This window comes from Pelobates fuscus, chromosome 12 (genome assembly GCF_036172605.1).
Source record: "Pelobates fuscus isolate aPelFus1 chromosome 12, aPelFus1.pri, whole genome shotgun sequence".
NCBI lineage: Eukaryota > Metazoa > Chordata > Amphibia > Anura > Pelobatidae > Pelobates > Pelobates fuscus.
The window spans coordinates 34,956,212-34,975,131 of NC_086328.1; the positions used below are offsets into that span (position 1 = coordinate 34,956,212).

The 18,920-nt window shown below is 40.2% G+C and overlaps 1 protein-coding gene and 1 long non-coding RNA gene across 3 annotated transcripts in view; one reads left to right on the plus strand and one right to left on the minus strand.

Moving 5' to 3' along the window:
• Nucleotides 1-18,920, minus strand: part of LOC134578777 (uncharacterized) — a 495,152-nt gene that overhangs the window by 318,612 nt on the left and 157,620 nt on the right. The window lies entirely within an intron of this gene.
• The window catches only part of NLRC5 (NLR family CARD domain containing 5), a 140,481-nt gene that overhangs the window by 87,015 nt on the left and 34,546 nt on the right, over nt 1-18,920 (plus strand). The window contains exons 26-34 of one of the 2 annotated variants that reach the window (XM_063437813.1): nt 417-482; nt 4,844-4,927; nt 5,844-5,927; nt 8,939-9,025; nt 10,356-10,412; nt 13,346-13,381; nt 13,669-13,749; nt 16,908-16,991; nt 17,927-18,010. In XM_063437813.1, coding sequence (XP_063293883.1) covers nt 417-482; nt 4,844-4,927; nt 5,844-5,927; nt 8,939-9,025; nt 10,356-10,412; nt 13,346-13,381; nt 13,669-13,749; nt 16,908-16,991; nt 17,927-18,010 — 663 coding nt within the window. The remainder of the gene's footprint in view (nt 1-416; nt 483-4,843; nt 4,928-5,843; nt 5,928-8,938; nt 9,026-10,355; nt 10,413-13,345; nt 13,382-13,668; nt 13,750-16,907; nt 16,992-17,926; nt 18,011-18,920) is intronic. The other variant, XM_063437814.1, reaches the window with a different exon arrangement.

Genomic DNA, 18,920 nt, shown 5'->3' on the forward strand with positions numbered 1-18,920 from the left:
GTTCTACATTTAATGAGACTGACAGGTGTCCTGATGTGGCTGAAACAGTCCAGAAGGCGAGACATTTCCATTGGCCATCTCTCCCGAAGTTCACAAATGTCCCCAATGTCCCATGTTAATATACTTAGTTGTTTTTGTTTTTTTTTATAACAATCTTGAGCAAGAAATTTAATTTGCATGCATTTACACTATGTGTTATCCCATTCAAGATAGATGGTATGCCAAGGGAGTCACGATAAAAAGAAGTCTACCCTGTGTCATGGATAGCTCTGCTTCACAATTGTTTATTTTCTTGGCGGACAATATTTATTGGATTTTAAGAGCACAGTTGCTGACAGTTCAGTTATGCTTTGTGATTTCTACAGTATAACTAATTGATGTTGACTAATTTGCTTTATGTTTTATTTTTTTTTAAGTTTACACCCAAAAGAAACCATCAGAATTTTGTTTTCACCGAACGTTGATTCTTTAAAAGAAATCAGGTAACATAACTTGTCATTGAATTGCAACTGGAACAAAAAAATATTAATTGTAACAAATAGGTGTATATCTCGTGACATATAGTACTATGAATCAATACATCATCGAAAATGTCAATATCAAAAGAATCTGAGATAGACCATGTGCTTGTGTATAAAGCCTAAAACATCATTACAACCGAATGTGTGTTACTGTTATTTCTGAACATCAGACATTTACATTTTCATTGAGGGTACCAACAATCCCTGTGTAATTTGTATTGGGGTCCTGATGTGGATAACATTGATCCAAAAATTAGTTTACTTGCACTTATTCCATGCACCAATAGACTTACCGAAATATTTCAGATCTGTGATTCACACAGCCAATGAGAGCTTAAGAGCAGGAAGTCAATTGTGCCCCTTCTTATACAGTAGATGTATTCATTCTAAGGAAAAGCACAATATCAACAAAAATTATTATTTTATTATTTATATAGCGCCAGCAAATTCCGTAGCGCTGTACAATGGGTGCACAGTGACATAATTTTTTCAAAATGAAATAACTTGAATATGCAGATATTTAGAAAAGAACCAACAGTTCTCTGGAAATTAATAAAATGAACACTGTAAATCACCTTTAATTCATATTCCACTTTTTCATATGATGCATAGATTTGTTTTAAATAGATATTTAAAAAAAAATAAAAAAAAAATAAAAATATATATATAATATCTCAATTTAATGTACATAAAAATCGGGATGACAGATTGCATTGGTGAAGAAGAAATATAATAGATTCCTCTCTCAGTGCAGTAGCAAATCTTTGAGATTGTGTAAATCTATACATTTACCTTCTGAACCAGACAGGCAGCTTATTGTAATGGTTATGGTGCTGGGAGCCTACGGGTACGGTCCCTGCCTTCGATATTTGTCAAACCAGCCACGTTTATTTCGGTATGACAATAACATGATGGGCTACCCCCTACTCACCCCCCTCACCCATTTACCGAAACACCAGTCATTTTTCCACAACTGAATAGATATTTAGATTACATTTTAATATTAATACAATATTACTTTTTACCAGGGTTAGGCAGCTTAAGAGCACTATGGGAGATGAAGTCTACGACATTTGAATTGCCAGAGGTTGCCTACCCCCTACTATACTCATTATCAGTAACTATGTACACACACACACAATTATACAGTTAGTCCCCCATTCTATATTTTAATTTAAGTAGTAACCGTATCAATAGGATAACCCAGAGCACTTGGATGAGAAAGCCTTAATGTCAGAGCAATTACTATATGTTATATCCCTAGCTGGCACCTCTACATTGTTGTACACTTTATGTGAAGAGCGACAAGGAAGTAATATAACTACATGGTGAGCCATTTAAAAGAAGACATTAAATCTCAGCAACTTTGTCAATTTGGAAATATACAACACACACCATCTCCCACAAGGTGGCGCTGCAGGACAATAAGTACATTTCATATTGGCTCCCTACACAGAGGATCTGAAGTATATTCTGATTTTTTTTTTTTTTTTGAAATTCTTTATTTTTCGATTGACAGATTCAGTAAATACAGGCGTGATTAATTAAGGTTATGCATGGGCTTATGCAAAAGCCGTATTTCAATAATTATAACAGTACAACACTTTGCAGGGGTGTCCATAGCATGTGTCTGTTATTCGGTGTTGTAAATTTAAGGTCGTCTGTTAAGATTCTGTTCTGTCAAATTTTTATGTAATTAAGAACATCTAACCGGGTTAGGATGTAACTACGGGTAAGAGAGGAAGAAGATGAGAGAATTTGGGGTTCGTTGAGTGAGCTAGCGACAGTTTGGGTTGGTCGGTGGGACGTGGTGAGGGGACTCCATATTTTGGGGTCTTCTGTGTAAGTCATTGTCTTGCCAATTTTGTGTGTATGGTGAAGGCTTTGGTGAGGGGGGTATCCGCTAAGGTAGGGGGGGGACTCTTCATTTTGTGATAGGTCCGATTCCTTATTCGTGAGGCTTCCTCCTTCGTCAGGAGATACTACTTTGCAGGTTTGAGTTTATTTTCAGGGATCACTAGCCTTAAGTGAACTTGTGGGCCTTAGTGCGTGTTGTTGTACGTGGTCTTTTGGGTATTCCCTCCCGTCGTTTGTCTCTGTCTGTCTTGGGGTTATGTCGCCTGGGTGTGTCTGGGTTGGGGTCGGTTGCGGTTTGCGTCTGGCGTTTTGGTTTTTCTTTATTCTACGCCCTCATCTGGCGTGACTGTCTGGTTATGGCGTGTGCTGGATGTGAAATGGATGCCCCCATAGGGGCGTCCTGTGTCCCGGGCAGTGAAGGTCTGTCCTAGTTGTGTGTCGTGGGACCACTGGGGGATAGGGATTGGGGGTGTGCGGTCGGGGTTGGGGTTGTTAGGATGGGGGAATGGGGAGAGGGTTCCCCGAGCGGGGCCCCCCAGGCCCCCGCGGCCATGCCATCATCCCGGTCTTTTTGCGGTCGTCCTGCGAGCCGCCAGTGGCCACTGCTCGGACAGCACCCTCTAGCGTGCCCCCCAGGAGGGTATTATGCTGGCTTTTTCGACAGGTATGTTTTCCAGGGGAACCACCTAAGAGCGCATTTGTCGGATCGCTCCTGCAGGGAGGCGGTCATGATTTCCATGTCATAGATATTTTCCACCTTATCCACCCATTGCCTGAATGTGGGGACCGTTGTACTTTTCCAATGTAGTGGTATGAGGGCTTTCGCTGCTGTGAGTAAGTGCATGGTGAGGGAGTTTTTGTATGTGTGTGCTGGTATGGGCGTGTGGTGTAGGAGTATCGGCAGGGGTTGTAGGGGAAGATCCGAACCTGTGATCTCCTTGATCTTTGTATGGATCATCTGCCAGTATGGTGTGATGCGTGGGCATGTCCACCATATGTGTATGTGGGTGCCCGGTTCGGTGCCACACCTCCAGCAGTCGCTTGTGTCAGTGACCTGCATACGTCTGAGGTCGTCCGGCGTCTGGTACCATCGTGTCAGGAGTTTATAACTAGTTTCCTGGAACTTTGAGCTTATGGAGCACTTGTGCGTGAGGAGGAAAATCTTTCCCCACTCCTGGTCTGTAAGTTGGTTCCCGGTCTCCCTCTCCCATTTGTCTGTGTATGTTGGCCTGCCTTTGTCCTCCGACTTCTGGAGGATAACATACATTCGGGAGATTCCATGTTCCATATGTCTCCTGTTCGTGCACAGCTGTTCAAAGTCGGTGAGTTGCCTGTGGAGGTGGGCTCTACCTGGTAGTAGTGCATGGTACGACTTCACCTGGTGGTAGCGGAATGTGTCCAGTTGTGTGGGTGGCCGGTCCCCCAGTAGGTCCGTCAGCGGCCGGAGGTCAGTCCCCGTGCTCCATTGTCTCAGGTAGATCGTATATTCTGATTTTAATCTGTGCCCACTACAGATTTGGCTGCTGCTACGCTACGTACCCAGTCATTGGCCTTCTGTCAGTATTTTGTTTCATTGTCACGTAATGTTAAAGAATTTAAATTAACCCATGAGCCGTGTTAACATTTCTGTTCTTGCTTCTATTATAAAAAGAATGTATCAGAAATATAGTGTGGTATAATATAGATACTCAACAGATCTTCATCCTACTAGTTAGGGATCGACCGATATTGATTTTTTAGAGCCGATACCGATACCGATATTCTGTGAACTTTCAGGCCGATAGCCGATATAATTTGCCGATATCGGCCAATAGGGATACCGATATTGCTGATAATACCTCCCAGGACCGCCAAGCTCATTACAAGCCCGGCGGTCCTGGGGAGAGCGGGCAGCAAGCGTTTACTCACCTCCCAGCAGCTCCTCCAGCTCCCCAGTGTAAATCTCGCGAGACCCGCGGCCAGCTCGACCTGGAGGAGCTGCTGGGAGCTCTCCCCAGGACCGCCGGGCTTGTAATGAGCTTGGCGGTCCTGGGAGGTATTATCAGCAATATCGGTATCCCTATTGGCCGATACCGATATTGCTGAAAATACCGAATATCGGCGATTATATCGGTAAAACCGATAATCGGTCGATCCCTACTACTAGTCATAATTTTAATGGACCACCAGTGACCTAAAACGCTATGTACTGAACTAGTTAAGTTTTTTGTTTTGGCCTTTGGGGGGCAGGTTACTGGGTAAATACTATCAACAAACCACATTCAATTCCTTGATCTTGAATATATTTTGAATGAAAACAAAATATTATTTTTTCTTTTGTAAGACTGATTTTACATTGAAGTAATATTCAGTAAAACCAATAAAAATAATAATAAATAAATGGTTTCATAGACCACCAGTGAGCCCTTCAAGGTTGAAGAAGAAAAAAAAATAAAGTTGTTTAACACCTAATGTCTTTTTTTAAGGTTGGCCGAATGTAACTTCCAACCGGAACACTTTAAGCGTCTGCTGTTCGTGCTGAATGACTGCACCAACCTAACGCATTTCATGTGAGTATCTCGGGCATCTCAGCCATCAACCTGATTGCACTTCTACACCTGCAAATATTTAATTTGTAAAAGATCCGGAGCCTCACGCAATAGTTTTATGAATATTGTTTAAAGAACGAAAATTATTTAAGACTGTTGAATACTGCTGCTGACTGTTCTACGGAAATTTAACAATTGAATGCGAATGGCCAGGATTGGCTGATACGTAATTGGCCAGTTCCTGGAGTGTGTCCATGCCAGGAACATTGGAACGCATGCTTTATTTAGCATTAGCAAAGCTTTAATAGCAGCTTATGCTTAATAAACGGACATATCGGTTTTAAAGGACAAGATTGCATTGACCACATTGTCATCAAGGAGAGGAGGGGGTCTTTTCATGCTACTGCACTTCAAAACTAAAACCTGCCCTCCCTCCTTTGACAATGTGCATTCCATCCTGTATCTGTTCTATTTTGTTATCAACCAATACCATTTGGAAAAAGCAGAATGCTCAGTCTGACCTGTTTACACTATCATACCTCCCAAGTGTCCCTATTTACGAGGGACAGTCCCGCTTTTCTATCTGTTCACTCTGTTCCTGCGCTGCATACTCTTTGCCCGTCTGCTGCAGCATCTGTTTTTATAATGGAATATTCTGAAAAATTGCTCCTCCTCCTGCGCCTCTTCGGTATGCGTGTTACGCAATCTTTACCTACTCTACTCTGAACAATGTAGCTTTTAGGGAATTCATTCTGTTTTATGGTCACTGTTCATTCATATTTTCTTAAACTTTGGCACTATAATAAACTGGCTGTGAAATCACCTGCTAACCTTTTAGTGGTGACCATAAATACTGGCTGCTATGCCCAACACAAACGCTCTGTTTCTTACTGAACTTAAATATTATTGAGTGTTCTGAAAATCTTAATCTACGCAGATCAAAGAGAAACAGGAGTTTTCTGGATGTCTATAGCGATTGCCTTGCAGTCCTATCAAGAAGCCCCAATGGAGTTACGATAAGGTAGGTCTAAATAAAAATAAATTAACTAAAACATTTAAGTAACCGGGTAATCTAGGCTGTGAAATGTATTTTTTAAATCAAGTTTCACCATTAATGCAACACGGTTTCTAGTATTACAGTATTAAACTATTCCTTTAACACAGCCATTCAGCTGGTGAACATTTGCTTAGACTCGGACACTGGTATATGTCTTAATTTAGTAGATATGCCCCTAAGAATAAATTTTTTTTTCTGCAGGTTTTCTTTGGGGTATATGAAAGAGGAGGTTGCAAAAGCTGCAGATCTGCTGTTTGCAGCCTTTGGAAAACAGACTTTCCATTTGTGACGAGGAATTTTACAATTAGAGGCTTCTAACTGAGTGACAGCCAGGGCGTTGTTCCTGACCCCAGATTAAGATTAACCATAGGGCAACACGAGGCAGCCCCAGGGGTCATATAGGGCCCTGGAACCATGCCTTTGCTTGGCCCCCTTAGCCATCCCTATGTGAAGAATGAAGGGGGCTCAGACTTGTAACCTGCCTAGGGCCCTGTGGGATCTTAATCATTCTCTGCCCACCCCCAATTATAAAAGAGAACATTTCTATTGAAATCAGTGGCGCTTTCATAATCTGTCACAATGTTGACAGACTCCAGACACACTAAGCACCTTAGCAAGCTGAAGTTGAACACCAAAAAATAATGATTTGTGAAATACACAGTCACAAGCCCTAACACACTTATTATACTCGTGGGAGTCATTATACCACTGCCTATTGAGTTTAGATACACTCATTTAACACTATTACTTGGGCACATACTCGTTAAATAATGAGCACTTTTGAGTGATTTATGAATTTTTATACATTGCCTGATATAGTGATTTAATGTACTGCACACCAATTTATTATTGTTGTTACCTTTGAATCGTATTACTAGGATTTTTTTTGTTGTTGCTGCAATTTTATCCACAGTCCTATTTATATATTTTTGCGCCGTCTTATTTACATTTATATACACAGCCAACTTAGAAGGGAATCACATTTTGCAGCTAAAATGAAACCCCAACCTAAAGACCAATCTGAAATCTCAACATTCTAGATTCCGATATGAGGGTATGATTCCTGTGTTTGAAAAGCGTTTGCAGTAGAATAGCAGGTCCCGAGATTAAGCGACTCACTATAAATCCCCTGCTGCTATTGTACACATACATATGTTCAAACAGACAGTCTAACCCTCTTATAGAATAACCAGAATGAACACAAACTTATCATCCATCCTTTATAAATACTGCAATTTCCCAAATTCGAAATCTTACTAGATATAATCATGTTAACCCTCACCTTGCCACAATTACAGAGCTATGTACTAAAATAAGAATTGGGAGGAATTTAATGTCAATTTTAAATTCAAAGTATGCTTCCGGTTTGGTACTCTGGCCAATGATATTAAAAAACAAAATGTTAAAACAGCGCACCAATTTTTATACATAATCTGCAACAAATTAACTAAATAATAAGATCACGGTTCTATTCTGCCGTAGTTGGAGCACGGATGGTGGGGATGGTTATAATAACATAAAGGCAGACACCATTTGTGTCGCAATTATACAACATTTCTCATGGAACCACCTTTCTACATAACCTCTATATGCTGGCTACATGAATAGCTCCGTTAGTGTATACATCAAATTTTATTTATTTTTTTAATAATTTTACTTGCACTACACCATGTCATCCACTTAGTCAAGATTGAAAAATATGCCAGTTTGTAAATCAGGATGCTTTGCATACCACTTGGTCGCACACGTAAACAATCCTTTGACATGGTTTCATAAAAGGTACATAGGATCAAGTTCTTATATCAGGTTCAAAAATGTTTCAAACCGGTTTCTGAACAGGTACCAATAAAGTGGCACTGTTACTTCTCTGGAGATTACACTACTGAATAAAAGCTGAAATCGCCCTGTAACTTGTATTAAAGGAACACTATAGTCACCTAAATTGCTTTAGCTAAATAAAGCAGTTTTAGTGTATAGATCATTCCCCTGCAATTTCACTGCTCAATTCACTGTCATTTAGGAGTTAAATCACTTTGTTTCTGTTTATGCAGCCCTAGCCACACCTCCCCTGGCTATGATTGACAGAGCCTGCATGAAAAAAAACTGGTTTCACTTTCAAACAGATGTAATTTACCTTAAATAATTGTATCTCAATCTCTAAATTGAACTTTAATCACATACAGGAGGCTCTTGCAGGGTCTAGCAAGCTATTAACATAGCAGGGGATAAGAAAATTTTAATTAAACATAACTTGCAATAAAGAAAGCCTAAATAGGGCTCTCTTTACAGGAAGAGTTTATGGAAGGCTGTGCAAGTCACATGCAGGGAGGTGTGACTAGGGTTCATAAACAAATGGATTTAACTCCTAAATGGCAGAGGATTGAGCAGTGAGGCTGCAGGGGCATGTTCTTTACACCAAAACTGCTTCATTAAGCTAAAGTTGTTCTGGTGACTATAGTGTCCCTTTAAACATCCAGGAGAAGGGACAGGTTCCCCTTTAAGCACAGCACTCGTTAGTAAATACCATTAAGGGAGGCGATATGAACAAGCGACAAAATCTCACCATGAAAGTCATCAACTACATTAGTGGAACATGACTGAAAAACAAATTGCAAAAAAAATAGGCATCTGTAACTATAGCAGGCCTGGAGAATTTTCCCCAAATTAACTGTTTTGGCCTAAATGATGCAATTTCGTTTTCAGTGAATTGTTTGGTAAATAAATCGAGTCAATGAATTTGAACTGCTTTTATATATATATATATATAGCAAAACAAAACAGAAATGCAGGTACAAAATACTTCACAACTTTATGCTTCAGTGATTTAAAGTGGTATAAAGCGGGACTCTGGACATAAAGCTTTAACTGTGCCTTTAATTTACTCAATACATATTCATTTTAAAAACTGTCAGAATCGGAAGTGTTCACAGGCCGCTTGGAAATCCCTACAATAAACAGATATGTTTTCTTTGCAGTATTCATGAGCCATCTGTAAGATTGGAGCATATTATTGATCTTATACACGCAAACTCTCACATTGTTCCAAGTGTTAAAGCCATACGGTAAGCTGAGTGTCTTAAAGGGAATGTGATGTCTAAATGTAAAATGTTGTATTGCTAATGGAGACTTATGTATGCGGTTAAAAAAACACGAACACAATCAGGGTGACTTACAAAAGTGGATTTAAATTAAAGAGTAGGTATGCTAATGAACCCAATGGGGCACAGCAGTCGGTGATGCATATTTAGAGGTAATATGGATTAAATCTTGTATACAGAATATGCAACAAAATAAATAGGAAAAATAAAGGGGCAGGATACAGTAAGGTTAGGTTCCTGACTCCAAATAGATTAAACTCTAGAATGAAGGCACCCCTAACTTTAAATCTACCCCATTAAGCATCACCCCTTTGTTCTAGCCATCTCACAACCTCAGGACTATAGAGCAGCTGTTTTCTAATAAATAACATGGTGTGCCCCGATTACTACACCTGTGTATATGCAACAAGTTGTAGCCAATATCAGGCATTTTTAGCAATTCATTAATTAGGGCTACGTTACCAATATATATATAAAAATCACATTCCCAACAAATTATATCAGTGCATCTATAGATTAGAAATACATTGCACTAAACTGCTGAAATCCACTGTTTATAAATTGTATACTTTTTTTTTCCCTTAGCTGAAAAATGTTTTAAGTAAATAGTGCATATTCTGTATATCCACTCACAATTAAAAGGAAAAAATGAATTATGTAAACATTGCATATTGGTGAATTCAGAACAAGATTTTAAAAATATGAGCAAAGATAGGACGGAAAAGCAATGGTACACTTTCAAAAACAAGATGCAATAAAATAAAAAAAATAAACCTACCTGCCTGTTCTGGTGAAAGGGACAATTATAAGGGAAGAGGCAATTATCAGTCCAAACAGCTCAGGATTCCATGCTGTAAGCAGGACAGAATAACACCCCACAATCCTCAGCTACATCACATGGTATGCCATAGCCAATCAAAATGTTAGCTATGGCCAGTCACACCTTTGAGGTTCTAGGAGGCATATGACCTTCATGATAAAATAAAAATGTTTACCATATTTTATGTGTCATTCTTCCAGAAAATCCACCATTACATATTTTACACAGACAGGGATTTTTTTTTTTTTTTAACTAAAGTGAGAACTGTTGGGATTTCAAAGTGAATTTTCATATTTAAGGCCAAAATAGTCAAATTGGAAAAATTCTCCAAATCATCTATGATTCCAGCACAGCTATTTAGGTCTTACATTTAAAATTCACTTTGAATCGCTGACAATTCTCACTGTAGTTATTGTGTGTCTTGTATTTGTGTTACAGTACAAATATTAATGTATCTTTTTATTTTACATGTAGGGTACGTAAAAACAAAGTAATCCTAGAATTGAAGGGTCGTATGGACTGTACCCAAAGGTAAGGGGTGGTAACTAGTCAAATCTATATAATAAAGCCAGGGGGGGATGGGTTACTCTTTAAAAATTAATATATTAGATTGCACATAATTGCTGTTGCATTTATTGTTGCATTAGTTTTTTTTAGCAATGATTGCAAGACTTGCCATGTTTCCTGCACACAGATATTGAGGGTCACCAATTAGAAATTTGCTCCACTGGCGATTTCCCACCCAGAAAGGCAGGGGCCTCTCAAAGTAAGGGTATGTCACCAGGCAGCCCACTCAGAGCACAACATGCGCAGAGCACTACTGAAGTGCTCTCTGCATGGTCCTAGTGTATTATGCACAGTGACTCCTGCTATGATTGCTGGGGACTGTTCCATTGTGTCCCCAGATGCAGCACAGGGCCTTGGAACTGGAACACTCCCTACTGGTCTGAGACTGTTGGGAGGTGTGCATTCATGCTGTTTGGCAGTACATGAAAAGTGCTGTGCTGCAATTCTACACTGAACAAAATTATAAATGTATTTAGAGTGGCCTTGTATTGTGGCCGGCCTAAGGCACACCTGTGTGTAATAATCAGGCTGTCTAATCAGCATCTTGATATGCCACACCTGTGACGTGGATGGATTATCTCGGCAAAGGAGAAGTGCTCACTAACACAGATTTAGACAGATTTGTGAACAATATTTGAGAGAAATAGGCCTTTTGTGTACATAGAAAAAGTCTTAGATCTTTGAGTTCAGCTCATGAAAAATGGGGGCAGCAAAACAAGTGTTGCGTTTAGAATTTTGTTCAGTGTATGAACAATTCATATGCTGCTGCTTAAATAATCAATAACATCTTATGGATCATGGGGCACAGGAAATACATTATATGGGTTATGGGGCACAGGAAATACATTATATGGGTCATAGGACACAGGAAATACATTATATGGGTTATGGGGCACAGGAAATGCATTAAATGGGTTATGGGGCACAGGAAATACATCAATGGGTTATGGAGCACAGGAAATACATAAATGGGTTATGGGGCACAGGAGAACCATTCTGTGAGTAATGTGATACAGAAGATCTTTTTGCAATGAACTTATAGAAGAGATAAGCCACTCCTTTGAGCTCTTGACATAGGGCATAGTCTGACCTATCCAGGGATTACTCACACATCAGATAGATTAGTATATACAGTGCTAAGGTTACCTGTGGCACTTTAGATTTTATGGACATATATTCCATATTACTATTAGTCAGACCAAAGCACCTAATCTGTGCCTTTGTGGCCACATGTTATGAGTATGGCACAGTTGGCACCCAGCATTTCACGTCAGCAAGAGATAACAACAAAAAATAATTTGGTGCTATTGCAATGCATGGAGTTATCAGCTGCCATAGCCCCTATGTTAATTGGCTTTGAGTATAGCGTTTATACATATATTAAAATAAAAATGTCATGTAATACACGGCAGAGCCCCTTTATTGTGTTTAAACTGCATTACATGTATTTTAAAAAATCAAAAGACAGCTATGCTTGATTTAAGTGACATATCTAATTACACAAATAGCTATATATAACCCATGATTCATGTCACTTAGAAAAGGTTGCTAATTCACCACCTCCCACCCCTCCCTTTAAAAAACAATCATGTCTTTCTGTGGACGTTTAAAACATTTGGATGCATGTTTCGCCATGAATAGTAGGTTTCTGTGACAAAATGTACATTGACGAGGAATTCAATTATTAATCCAGGAAGTCAGTTATGGAGCAGAATTTATAGCAACTAATAGGACTCTCACAGAGTTATTCACTAAAGGGGGAATTTATAGTGAATTGAAAGGGAATTTAAATTTAAAGGTCAAAACAGCCAAATTAGAAAAAATCTCTAGGTGAGCTATTCTTTCACTTGCCTACCTGCTTTGGCCTTAAAGGAACATATCGTGTTAGGAATACATATGTAGGGCCTCCGGTCTCCTTCTCTGTGGTGTAAAAAGGTTGTTTCACTTACCTTTTCTCCATCACTGCGCCAGTCTCATTGTGGTTGGCTCCGCCTTCATGACTGAGGGACTCTCAGTCAATCCAGTTGCGCATGCATGGCAAAACTCCACTCTGTGCCAATCAGCATCTCCTCATAGATGCATTGAATCGATGCACCTCTATTGGGAGCATTCAGCAAATATAGCAGGGAGATAAGGAGCACCTCTAGTGGCCGTCTGAGCGACTGCCACTAGAGGTGTTACTAGGCGGTAATAGTAAACACTGCCTTTTCTCCTATCTACCCCTGTGCTAGGAATACAAATCTGTGCCCTCTGTCTCCCCCCCCCCCCTCTCCCCCCCCACCCTCACGGACTCTCCCTCCGGCCAATATTGGGTTGAAAACCCTATAGTCACTCACCAATATCCCTCGGCACTGGGTCAGCGCTCCGCCTCCTCTGACGTCATCCGACGGGGAGGTGGCTAATGCACATGCACTGCGAGCACATTAGGCCCTCCCCATAGGAAAACATTGAATCAGTGCTTTCCTATGCGGTTTTCACTGACGCTGGATGTCCCCATGCAGAGCATTAGGTGACCTAAGTCTGGTATCATCGCGGAAACCATCTCTTGTGGCTGTCTGATAGACAATCACTAGAATTTTGTCTTAGTCCTGCAATGTAAACATTGCAATTTCTCCAAAACTGAACTGCAGGACTAAGGGTAACGGGGACACTGTTCCAAGACCACTTCAAAGAGATGAAGTGGTCTGGGTACCTATAGTGTCCCTTTAAACTATGTTAATCGGGCACTCTAATCAATGTAAACATTATAGCTCAGTGTAAGATTAGCGATAATGTCTAAAGTCTCCCGTAAATGTAAAATTATTTGAGGGCAGTGCTGCCCACAGTCTGAATGCTCTGAGGGAAGTTCAGAGCGGCGTGTGCAAAATTAACTGGTATATTCTTTCATTCTCTTTCAGAATCGTTTCACAGCTTCAAGATTTACGTTCCTTGAGGTAAATTTGTTTCTGTGGGATTTAGTCACCAAAGTGAAAATGTAATTTTAAAGATCAGATTAAAATACCAAAACTGTGACAATAACTGAGTTTGAAAAATTCCAGTTCCACAAATTTTTTATTTTTACTGTGAGGTTTTCAGTTTACTAGAGTACTGTGTTTAGTGATTATGTAGTTGCAATGCCGCCATTTTGTATCATTTTGATGGTATAATAGAGTTTTGCCTGCTCTTGTTACAAGCTGAAAATATTAACTAGTAATGTACTGTTATCTGCACAATTATCTAGATTAAACCACTGTGAACTGCAAATGAATTTAAATTTTCTGAATGCGATGCTTAACAACTGCACGAGACTCTCGGAACTGAAGTAAGTGGGATGTAAAGATTTGTGTTTTCGGTGAATTTGACGTGCGAACTGCCTATCACACAGAGGCTCATTTTCCATTTCTACGAATTGTTGTTCTGAACAATGGGGAACAGCAGAGCATCTCCATGGAGACATGACTGCACGTGTATTATAGCAGAAGCACAGCCAATCACTGCAGAAGTTGTGGTCCGTCTGATCAGCCATGATGTGACCTTCGCTTATGTTAGGTGAAATGTCTTGTGTGAAATGGTAGCAAAAGAATAGAATATCACTGTAAATATAAAATCACTTCTTACACAATGTTTAATTTCTTTTTTTCTCATTCATAATTTTATTGATTTTTCTTCCCCCACCAGAAAAACATAATTGACATAACATACAGTATAAAGCTTAAGAAAACCTACCCCCCTTTATCCCCCTCCCCCAATAATATAGAACACAATGGGGAAGATATTTGAAGTGTTGCTGGCAGTTTTGCACCTTTTTCTTTTTTTTTTTATTAAATCTGTCTTTTTTGTATTTTGCTTTTTTTTTGTTCTATGAACATAATTTTTTAAATATACACCATTTTTTGAGACATTTATCAATATTTTCATAATTTGTTCTGACAGAAAAGTGTTCTGTTTCACTTCTCTTTTTCCCCACCACTCTAGACCACTTTTCCCACCACTCTAGAAATTGATATTTCTGTGAGAAATGGAGGAATTTATGTAGAGAAAAGTCAACACTTTTTAGATACAAACAACAGATATAGAGACCGAAAATCAAAAATACTCTCCAGAATACTTTGATACATCTACACCAATTCACTCATGGTTTTTAATGTTAACAAGACAATGTGAGATCACTGTGAGATCAATGTAGAGTTGTCTTGCAAACACCTAATTTCAACCAAAGTTCCACCCTTTGTCAAGTTTTATCAACCTGCTGGTTATACATTAGGAAAATAAGTCCTTACTTTTGTATATGTATGTATAATTTTGCAGAAAATAATTATTTGAGGGGAAAACACAAGTGACAAAGCTGCTTATTATTTTAATCTTTTCACATTGTCTTACAGAAATATGGAGGACAACTATTTAAAGAACTGTGGCACCCAATTTAGTCGTTTTTGGCTAAGCTTTTCAAATGATTTCATATTGTTGGATACACTTTTAAGACTACTTAATAGTTTAAAAAAATAATATATATATAATTCTTTATTTTGGTGGGTAAAAGAGAATATCACGAAGGCAATTAAAGAACATCAGTTACGCAATCAGAATGGACAAATATGCAGTTGCACCCAATTTTCAATAAGATAATACAAAAGTACGAGTGAAATCAAAAGCAATTGCTAGGAGCCCTTAATTACAATCAAAATGGTAATTTGGTAATATGGCATAGTAAGAGGATGAGTAAAAGGGTGGCTAAAAGTAGGGCTCAGCATGAGGAGGAAAGTATCCCTAACCAAGGGGGTAGCTGGAGGTGAGAGGTCTGCAATATTGTTAAAGACAGTATAAAGTACATAGAACTAGCCAATACAAGAGAGAGTCATATATGGCTCTTTTCCCCATATGCAGAACAATTCCCAGGCTGTGGAACAAATGATACTACTCCTCTCAAGACCCTCAGATTGTTAGTGGTAAGTCCTCCAAGGCCAGTAGATGAGACATACAGACCCAGAGCTGTGAGAAAGGCTTGCACTTCTTATGGAGATGTGAATGCATGAAACGTCCCATCCCTTGACACTGACAAAGACCGTAGAGCAGGCCAGCTTCCTGTAATTGCTTTGTGATGGCACTCAAGGAACTTGATCTTGGCGGGTCATGATAGATGGTGTCTTCGAGGATATATGTAGTCTTTACTTGTACTGCTGTCATTATGCATCGCTTGTCTTGGAATGTTTGACAGCGAAGTATGACATTTCGAGTGACTGTTGTAGGTGCATTTGGGTACTTGCTCATATGATGTACCCCATCTAGATCTTTTGGCAAGATTAGGAGAAAGGATGGATGCTATGAGGCGCCTCATGTAGTGTGGGGGCTCGTCAATGTTAATTTCATCCAGAATGCCTCTAAATGTTATGTTCTTCTGTCTTCTTTGTTCCTCCATCAGGTTTACTCTAAACGTAATTTTTTTTAAATTTGTAGATTGTAACTGTTGTATGGCTTCTTTGACGAAAGACATACCCTGGTGGAGGTCAATGATGTCTTTCTCTGTGGCCTTTAGCCAGTCTGTCACCACCTGCATATCTGCTTTTATTAACCCCAGCTCAGCCTGGAGCAATTTCTGTATATCTATTAGTAAGTTTTGAATATCCTGCTTTGTGGCTATGTCTAGTGGAGTTGGCACAGGTGCTTCTCCATCAGGATGCTGAACAGACTAGGCATTACGCCCTACCACATTCCTGCCATTGTAGCAGGCGAGTGGTTTTGAAAAAGTGTACCAATATTTTGTTTATCGGCCTTGGTCCTTTGTATGTGGCCTTTTTCGGCCCACCTGTGCTGCTTGTATGACAGTACTAGCCAGGATTGCAAGTGATGGTAGTTTTATTCCACAAGGTTCTCCTCTTGCGGAACATGTGGTTCTTCTAAGTTGGGAGGTGAGGTAGGCCGCAGAGATTGAACACTGCTTTTTGTGTGCTGGAGTTAAAAGGAACGACATCGGGTCAGAGATGAGCATGTCAGCTGTAAGTTGTTAGTCGAGGAGTTGCAGATTAAAGCTATTTGAGCTGCTCAGTATGTTGTCTCGTCGGCACCAGTGCCAGGCTCCACCCCCTTTGAAAAATATTTTAATATTGTAACATTTTGATATTTTTTTGATATAAATATATTTTTGATAGATATTTTGAAAAAAAATAATTTAAAAAGTTTATCCAAATTCTTAAAACATTTTAAAAGCTTATCCAAAAATATTAAATCGGGGGTCTATGTGTGTGCATTAAATAAACCGTTAGGGTGGGTCCAATCAAAACTAGCCTGCTACTAATATAGGACTTAATTTAATCCAATCTGTTACATTTATCTACAGAAATCACCATTAGAGTCTGGTAGAATGTTTGTACTTTAATCATTTGGAAACAGATTGGAAGCATTTAGAAAGTTTATTAAATCCAGGTCATAGATCGCTATGAAACAATTACTTGATATTGAGACCTCCTTATCACGTGTTCACAGTTTATCTAACAACTCGCTGGGTGATGCTGGAATCCGTGATTTGGCAAAAGTGCTTCCGTCTCTTGTTGCCCTTCGGACACTTGAGTAAGTGACACATGTCTTTATGTCTTTTGCTATTATCTTTAATGTCAATATATTCTTTAGTAATGTAGAGCAATTCAGCATGCGGAGAGGATTAACAAACCCAAAACGGGTGTTGGGTGCAGTGTCCTAGGATTCTGCATTGTTTCTTAATACAATGCAAAGTAGTGTGCCATTTTACTAGATATACTGATGGAAAAGGTTTACTCCACCACTGTGAATGTGGATTTTACAAAGTTTTGACTTTGTCATGCCATAAAAGCTTTGTCATGCCATAAAAAAATCTTTCATAGGTGGAGACCTTATCAGATCCGCCTTCACTGCACCGCAATAAACTCTTTTTATAACAGTACGTCTAGTGCTGTAACTCTTATTGCCCATTTCTGTCATTTGTAAAGTGCAACGGGTCTGCCGGTGAAAAAAGTGGTTTACTTACAGTGCTGAGTGGGTCTCGTCGTGGCTGGCCCTGCTCACACTGTGCCTTGGCTGAGATCAGCAATCTTTTCCTTATAGAAAAGCATTGGGAGGCTGTTGAGTGTGTGCGGCAAAACACCACGCTGCACCAATCAGCACGTCCTAATAGAGATGCATTGAATCAATGCATCTCTACGAGGAACGTTCAGCTCCTTCATGCACAGCGTGGAATAGCTCAACGTCAGTGCTGCCCATTTTGCTGTACTGACCCAGGAATCACCCCCAGTTAATGGAACTCGCTAGCTTCCTGTAAAATATGTTCTAAAATTATTAAACTATACGAGACGGAGAACATCTCAATGACCCACACTGTCTTCTCATAAAGTATCCCATGTTATTCAGATTAAAAGTACGATACCCAGAGCGCACAATGATTGGCATTGGTAGGAGAGCAGCTAAGAACTGATCTGATCCTCTAGAACTGATTGTGCTAATGCATGCTTACATGTTTTCATGTTTTTTAGGATTGAAGGAGTAAGCATGTCACATGTTGGAGTGTCGCAAATTGCGGAGAGCATGGGAAACTGCAATACAATAATAAATATCAAGTGAGTGTGCAATATGCAGTCCCTGTGAGTACCACTGTCTTTAAAACTAAGTTTAATATGGAATGTGTTCTTTATGGTAAGCATCTAAATATTTCGGGGCAAAACAGAACATTTGTCTCCATGTGTCTCATTCCCTCCCTAGTCCCTCCATGTGTCTCATTCCCTCCCTAGTCCCTCCATGTGTCTCATTCCCTCCCTAGTCCCTCCATGTGTCTCATTCCATCCCTAGCACCTCCATGTGTCTCATTCCCTCCCTAGCACCTCCATGTGTCTCATTCCCTCCCTAGCCCCTCCATGTGTCTCATTCCCTCCCTAGCCCCTCCATGTGCCTCATTCCCTCCCTAGCACCTCCATGTGTCTCATTCCCTCCCTAGCCCATCCATGTGTCTCATTCCCTCCCTAGCCCCTCCATGTGTCTCATTCCCTCCCTAGCACCTCCATGTGTCTCATTCCCTCCCTAGCCCATCCATGTGTCTCATTCCCTCACTAGCCCCTCCATGTGTCTCATTCCCTCCCTAGCCCCTCCATGTGTCTCATTCCCTCCCTAGCCCCTCCATGTGTCTCATTCCCTCCCTAGCCCCTCCATGTGTCTCATTCCCTCCCTAGCCCCTCCATGTGTCTCATTCCCTCCCTAGCACCTCCATGTGTCTCATTCCCTCCCTAGCACCTCCATGTGTCTCATTCCCTCCCTAGCCCCTCCATGTGTCTCATTCCCTCCCTAGCACCTCCATGTGTCTCATTCCCTCCCTAGCCCCTCCATGTGTCTCATTCCCTCCCTAGCACCTCCATGTGTCTCATTCCCTCCCTAGCCCCTCCATGTGTCTCATTCCCTCCCTAGCACCTCCATGTGTCTCATTCCCAAACAAACAGCCAACATTTTTGCGGCACTTGGACACAGTACCACGGCTCT